The sequence below is a fragment of the Montipora foliosa genome, chromosome 2, assembly GCF_036669935.1.
Source record: "Montipora foliosa isolate CH-2021 chromosome 2, ASM3666993v2, whole genome shotgun sequence".
Classification (NCBI taxonomy): Eukaryota; Metazoa; Cnidaria; class Anthozoa; order Scleractinia; family Acroporidae; genus Montipora; species Montipora foliosa.
In genome coordinates this window covers 60,987,303-60,994,802 of record NC_090870.1, presented here as the reverse complement: position 1 = coordinate 60,994,802, position 7,500 = coordinate 60,987,303, and the positions used below count along the sequence as shown (strand labels likewise).

The 7,500-nt window shown below is 37.9% G+C and overlaps 3 protein-coding genes across 3 annotated transcripts in view; 2 read left to right on the top strand and 1 right to left on the bottom strand.

Annotated features, from left to right (window-relative positions):
* The window catches only part of LOC137984411 (doublesex- and mab-3-related transcription factor A2-like), a 350,662-nt gene that overhangs the window by 140,337 nt on the left and 202,825 nt on the right, over positions 1-7,500 (top strand). The gene's annotated exons all lie outside the window — the stretch shown is intronic.
* The window catches only part of LOC137984468 (protein C10-like), a 236,392-nt gene that overhangs the window by 181,815 nt on the left and 47,077 nt on the right, over positions 1-7,500 (bottom strand). The gene's annotated exons all lie outside the window — the stretch shown is intronic.
* LOC137984454 (transmembrane protein 198-like) overlaps positions 3,012-7,500 on the top strand; it is a 30,051-nt gene continuing 25,562 nt past the window's right edge. Inside the window, exons 1-2 of the mRNA XM_068831629.1 lie at positions 3,012-3,179; positions 6,789-6,916. Of these exons, the coding sequence (XP_068687730.1) occupies positions 3,074-3,179; positions 6,789-6,916 (234 nt within the window). The 5' untranslated portion in view covers positions 3,012-3,073. The remainder of the gene's footprint in view (positions 3,180-6,788; positions 6,917-7,500) is intronic.

The window sequence follows — 7,500 nt, the reverse complement described above, 5'->3', positions numbered from 1 at the left end:
GCGGAGAACGTATGCGCAATAACAATAGTAGGCACCGTCCTTATTATCACTGGCAGTCTAACAGAACAAAACCATTGCGCTTCTTATTAATTATAAGTTTTTAACCTATATTCCCTATCAAAAACTGATAAAAAGTACACCACTATTTAATTACTGAGTCAACGTCTTCTTCAAAACCCAAAAATATCTGAATGGAATAAAAAAATATATATATGAAACTCATTGTGATTATTAATGCTTGTTTAAAACGCAAATTGTGGCAAATAGATAGACTAAAACCGAAACGAGTAACGGCTTCATTTTTTTATTTAGATGTAATTTGTTTGTTTGCCTCCAAGGGAGTAGCCTCGTTTGCGTGCTAGATCTAGACTGATAAAAGTGATATACAGTAAACAGTTTTTATTCCCAAAGGCTTTGCTAAGACGATAGAAAGAGAAAAAGAAAGTTAATTTAACAAAGAAGGGATACACCATGTTTTGTTTTTGCGAGACTGTTCTTCCAAACAAAGGCGAATGCACGTTTGTTACATTTGTTACTGGTTCACGTTTAAAATCACGTGACCAATCACGTGACATACTTAATAACTTCCAAATGAAGCAAATGTGTATTTAGGGACGGACCATTAGAAAAGTGATGGGCGGGTTAGGGTTAGGGTTAGGGTTAGGGTTAGGGAAATGGGGAAAAAAAACAAAAAAAAAAATTCATGCAAGGGAAACAAAGAATGCCAAGAAAAAAAATTCACGCAAAGAAGAAGTTAAAGAAAAAATTTAATGCAGAAGGAAGGTCCAATTGTGACTTTTATTTACAGTGCATTTCACAAAACTTTTGACAGGCGATTTGCGAGGTTCGTTGTAAATTTCATGATAACTTCGCTTCAAAATTGGGAATTTCAATACGTAACTGTCAATGAAAGGGCAAACTTTGAAAGTGTTAAAAAGGGTTGACAGGCCTACACGACTCCCTAGTACGTGGTCTGGTTTCTGTTGCCTTTGTCATAATTTTGCTCTCTTGAGTATATATTTGAATGGACGCCTCTTTTAGGCGGTTCCTGTAGTATTCATTTAGCAATGGTTTTTGCCCTATGAGGCTTTCCATTTGAATCTCTATACTGCTGTGTGATACGTTTTCTTCCAAGAAAATAGTTGGTCTCGAAAGTAATGTTTTTAGTTTCTTGGTGTTGATTTTCTGAGCAGTAACGTGAATGTGACCTGATGGGGTCTCGCTTTTGCGCCAATTTAATTCTAGGCTCGACCGATATATTCATCGGCGGTAGAAGCGAGTGATCTTCTGGTTTTAAATGTTTGACCCGGGCCCGGGTTTATTATTTTTTTTGAACGCCTGTTACATTGTGCCCTGTATCAGTGAGGTAGCTGGCTTCTTATAGGCTTTGTATGCCTTTTTTTCTGCGTTTCTTAGCAGATCGTTATGCTCTTTGGAGGCGTTTTTTTTTTAATTCTTTCACTCGTTCTTCTGACTTCTTCAGCGTGTTTTGGTTTGTGGCCATGGTCAGTAGCTGTCCTCCTTGAACCTCTGGAGTTAATCCGTTCTCGTCGGTGCTCTTTTGATATTTGATGTCGATGTCTTTAGGTCGCTTCTTTGTCGAGGCATTAAGATAACCCGACTCAAGATGGAAGTTCTCTGACATATTATTTGGTCAGGGAAGACCGCGGTTTCGATCCTATCATGTGGATCTCATCAGTTGCCGATAGCTTGATTTAAGGTGAAGAGCTTTGTCTCTCTTTGTTTCTCATGTGTATATATCATTCTCACATTCACTCAAAATAAAATTTGTAATTAATAAATAAATATTAGAATTTGGTATCTTTGTAAATATTCTATAAAATTATTTGTGCCCACAATAAAAATTAGAGGATGGTTCTTATCGCCCTGAATAATGATTCTATAATAAAATGAAAAAGGGCATTTACATGTAGTAGTAGAGTTAGAACTTTACAGAGGGGCTGTGTTGGTGAATGGAGTATGGCATCATTATGATGGGCTGTGGGAAAGGAATTCCAGAGGGCAGGGACTTCAAAAATGTACAGGGAAGCCGTCCACTCCAAGTGGCTTCCTCCTCTCTCACTGTGTGTACATTTTCGAAAAGATTTTGCATTAAAAAGTGGCCTGTATCCTTTGATCTGCTGTGAGTGTAGAATAATTTATAAATCATAAAAACATAGATAATGAATCAAGATTTCACTGTTAAAAAAAAAGCAATAGCAATATTTGACTAAAAAAAATTCGTGCAGGGGTTTCACCTGGAAAAAAAATTCCTGACAAGCAGTGCGCGAAAAAAAAATCGTACTAACTGAAAATCCCCCACACCCCCCATCACTTTTCTAATGGTCCGTCCCTTAATGAATTTAGCTTAAATTGCTGATTTCGTTGATTTTCGCAATTCACCAAGAAATAGCAATATGTAAACTGCGTTTGAGTGTGTAGCCTTGTTTCCATGCTGAGCCGTGAGGTGAGCAAGAAAACATCCCCTTAACTCAAAACCTATACCACAATTCAACTTTACGAACTACCTGGCCTTGATCAGGAGGTCTTCCTCTATAAGAATCAGGCGTCAAACATTTTCTGTGGCGATGGTTGAACGAAACTCTTATTTTTCGGTTCTGCTCCCTGACTAATAGTGGTTTTGGCATTTAAAAGATCCTCGAGGAGGCGCGTCTGTCTTAGGACACTTTCCATTTGACAGAACTAACCGGCCAGACCTGTCATTTGGAAGGACTAACTCTAGGACGCCTTCGAATTAATCCACTTTCGTGGATGATATATACTCCTCCTGAAGAATGCGAGGGATCATCATGCAAGTGTTCCTTCAAATTGTTGCATTTTCTTTGCAAACTGACGGGTCTGGCCGGCCAGTTCTGACAAAAGGAAAGCGCCCTTAGTTTCACTTTGTTTGAGTGCGTCATTGCGTTTGACTGTGCGTTGACGTTTGGGGGAAGAGATTGTGTATCCTCGTCACGGATCTGAAGTTTGCATCTTAATCACTTCCGGCTGAAAGAGACTAGAACCCAATATCGCTGGCAAGAACAGTTTCCGCCATACAATATTCGCTAGCTATATGGAGCCCGACACTGAAGGTTGCAAGCTGCAAAATTCTTACGATGTTCAGAGTTGTGTGTTGGCAGCTGTCTCCATTCTGATTGGAACTGTTGCGTGTTTTTATGGTAAGGGTAATAAGTCATACAAGCAATTAGCTTACATTAATTTTTGGTGGTTCGTTAGTTCGTTTCTCTCGAGCTCATCATCTCGATTTTCGTGTCTTGTAAAGTACCTTTTTCAAACTGGTTTAATATTACGTTGCGGCAAATCATGATGTTTGAATTTTAAATGTGTATAATTTCGAAGCAACTGTGAAGGTCATATGAGCGCAAACACATCCATATTTATTACCCTTTAATCTTCTACTGTATATTACAGGATGCTAAAAATGAAGTTAATGATCAAACTACATGCAGGAGTGCGTGAACGATAAATAATAGGAATTATTTTACGAGGGCGCGCTGGATATGAAGTGATAGATAGTTGGTTATAATCATTTTTTTATTATATAGATACTGATGAAATACCAGGATTCTTCCTTTTACTGAAAAGTCATGTCTTCACCGCGCGCGGTGAACTTTCACATGTGCATGTTGAGAATATAGGTGTCGTCATGGTAACGAACACGATTAGCCAATAAAACGCGAGCTTCTTCGTCATTGTAAGATACTTTTGTGCTTTAATATAATTCTTCTCTACTACATTAACATTTCTATTGTGCAATTTTACATTATCATGATTTGTTTTGCAAAACTTTCCTATCTTGTTTCATGTTACACAACATGCGTGTTTTAGCGGTTGGCGACCACTTTTTCATCATTTCGAAAATGAGTTAAAGAAGTTGTTTTAAATCATAGGGAGCCCAAGTTTGCGTCACTAGAGAGCGTGTAATAATAATTATTATTACACTAGTGATTACTAGTGGGAAGATGGCCTTTGAGAGCAAGCGGTGTTGTGTTACAGGCGGCCGTTGAGAATTTAAACGTGTTGTAAGACTTTGTATGGGAAATAAAATACAGTTGATTATGAAGCCTAAAAAACACTCAATTTAATGTTCATAATTTCAATAAAAGGGATGAAAATGACTCACCTCTGGTGTATTCTTGTGCCTTTTGGAGCTTATTTTACCGTTTCAGGAATTCCGTGTTTTCAATGTTCTAATACGAAGCTCCAAAAGGCACAAGAATACACCAGAGGTGAGTCATTTTCATCCCTTTTATTGAATGAACGTTAAATTGAGCGTTTTTTAGGCTTCATAATCGACGGTATTTTATTTCCCATAAAAAGTCTTACAACGCGTTTAAATTCTCAACGGCCGCCTGTAACGCAACACCGCTTGCATTCAAAGGTCATCTTCCCACTAGTAATCAATAATTATTATTACACGCTCTCTAGTGACGCGAACTTGGGCTGCCTGTGATTTCATCAATATCTATATAATAAACAGAACATTAGTACTGAAAGTATATCACTTGAAGATAAAAATAATTTATATCCCTGCGCGGCCATGTAATATCCGCTATATATCCAGCAAGCCTGAGTAGAATAATTGTTTTATTAAAAACTCCAAGATCAACAACTCTTCCATTCTCAATTCCGGTCCAAAACGGCTTTGTTGGCCATTTTTGTGGCTGCCCTGGGCTATAGCAATGGCAGGCATAATGTTTGCCACTGCTGTAACTTATGTAATTTGGCAAATCCTTAGAGTATTTCAGAAATGAACCTCTTTCTGTTGACACTCATTCATTGGTGGTTGATTCTTTCAGATGCTGGCAAAATTTGAAAGTGCCACACCCTGACCACTGAAAATAACCTTGAAAGCATTGACAGTGGTTGATTGTTACTAAAGAAAGTAACAACTTCTCACTGCTAGTGTTCGAAATCATTGAGGGCTTCAGCTCCTGGATACACAATGATAATCTGTTTTTCCCAATGCAATAATATCAGAATAATTGTCCCATTTGATGTTGTGTCCAGTCGTTGTGATATGGTCGGCGATAGCTGAATGATGATGATCTTTACAAGTCAGAGCTCTAGTGTTCAGTTTTTCTGATATGTAATGTTCATTTGGTCTTTCCAATGTAGAATTCTTCACAGTCCCAGCAGTTTGCTTCATATATTTCTTTAAACATTTGAGAGCGATTCAAGTGGTCTTTGTGAGGAAAAAGGATTTTATCTTGCGATTTGAAAGATGATCTTCAGGTCAACTATCGAGTAGAAATTATATATACATTGTAATATTTGTGTTGAGTATTAGTGAAGGCAGTCTCAAAGGACCAAGCGGTTGATTTTTTAATAACTGACATCTACCTATCTAAAGTACAGATTGTTGACCTGAGATCATCTTTCAGAACACTCGCAAGATGAATGTATTAAGCCCCAAGGAGGCCCCCACTCTAGTAAAATCTATAAGTGACACTATTGGGGATTAAAGGGTTAATTAAACTACATTCAAGAATTCCGTTACAGTTCCTTGGTGTTAGACGTTATTAAGGTGATTTCCTGGTCTTGCATTGTGCAACCCTACTGCACACAATTTCTTACGTCATTGGCGCACACATTAGCTTGTGCATATTGATAAAATGGCGGATTTTCATTGATGCCAAGCTTAATCTGTCAAGGAATCGCTATTTTCTCCTGAACGAGCACAGTGACCTCCCCCCCTTTTTAATGGTGTTATGTACTTGTAATAGGTACACAGAAAACATTATTTTAAGGAGAAAAAAAGTTGCACAGTAGAAGTTGAAGTATTTATATATAAATGCTGTGAAACCTCATTTGGAGCCAGAAACTGAGTGTGAGGTGACAAAGTGGTTCAATTTGCTTGCATTGCTTTCCAAGTTTGAGCAATTTGAAATCACTTTACTGAAAGATTTTAGCTCTTAGGCTCAAGTTTTCAGTTAATACTCAGTAGCTTTAGCTATATGAAAATCTGATATCTGTAGTTCAGTTTTTAATAATAGCATTTATCTGAAAAGAGGGCACTGAATTTGCGAGAGACAGCTGAACTGGGTGGGGGAGGGGGTGGGAGACATGGGGGTCAGAACCTCCTGTTTCCTGTAACTTGTTCTCCCGGCTCCTGACCTTTTCAGCCCTGATTCTGTCCTGTCTAAAATTAGGAGACTCAAAGCACATCTTGGTCCTTTAGCTACGTAATTCGTAGGTGTTTCCTTTATCGCTTTGCTTGTGTAGTCAGTTACGCAACAGCCACTTAACCTTGTGTGACCTATGACATAACCACCGTAAAAGGATTTACAATTTTGCTGGAAGTAAGCCTGTTTTTCAGCTCAAGCACAAATTTTTGTTTGCTTGATTACCCAGAAGATGCTTATGTAAGTCAAATATTCATTTTGGATTTTTGTTTTTTAATTAAAAGTATTCTAACGCGTTAATAAATGACAACAAGTAGTGATTTGCATTTCTCTCCTGCTCCCGGTCCTCTTAGAACTCCCGCTTCCCGCCCTTTTCTCTCCTGCCTTCCATACTCCTCTCACCCCCTATTCTCCTGGGCTCCTGTCCCCCTGTACTCCTTCCTTGCAGATATTCTGAAACACCTTACGAGGGTTTTGACCTAGAAATTGGCAAACTTCAAAGCTGACCTTTTTCTCCCTTACAAGCAATGACCTAAAACCTCTCCCAAAGATAATGCAGTTTTTTAGCTACAGAAGATAAAACCAGCATTTGTGCAAATATACTGACAAGGTGTGCATTTAATTAATCGCCATTGATTTCAGGATACCGTTTCTTCAAGTTTATGCTTTTTCTTGCTGGTTTCTTGGTTGGATTTGTCGTCACATACTTGTTGTGCTATGTATATCTAACTGATGAATTGTCTGGAAAAGCCCTTGAATTCAAGGACCAGGTAGTTATGTTAGTAATATTATAATAACATTACCATAATAGTAATGATGATGCATAATGATAACAATATTTAATTTAAAAAAAAATTCAAAATAATAATAATAATAATATGCCTGTAGCTTAATGGAGTCTGTCTTGATTGACTGACTTAGCCAAACTAACTTAATGTAACAAAGGCCACGATCAATAGATGAGAGCTAGAAAACCTCTGGTCTGACTTGTCTCTCACTAATGGTGTACTTGAACAGTTGCCTTAACTGGCTACAAGCACCCCTTTGGGTCAGTAGTTTGAACCTCAAGACTGTGGATTAGTGCTGTGGGACAAGGGGCTATAATAATGTTGTTGCTTAAATTGTGTACTTTCCCTGCTGGTTTTGTGGTGTGAAAAGTATATAGTACATTAAGAGGTGTTTTCAAGGAAACCTCCACTAAAACAAATAAATGACCTTGAACCCCTAGAAGATAATGTTCACAATCAAAACTATGTGAACTTTTTCCGATAAAAGCGTTTGTATCCAGAAAAAAAAAAGAATTTCAAAAAATCTTGTTTCGGTTTTCAAATTTCCTGGGCGCCGGCTTCTCGAA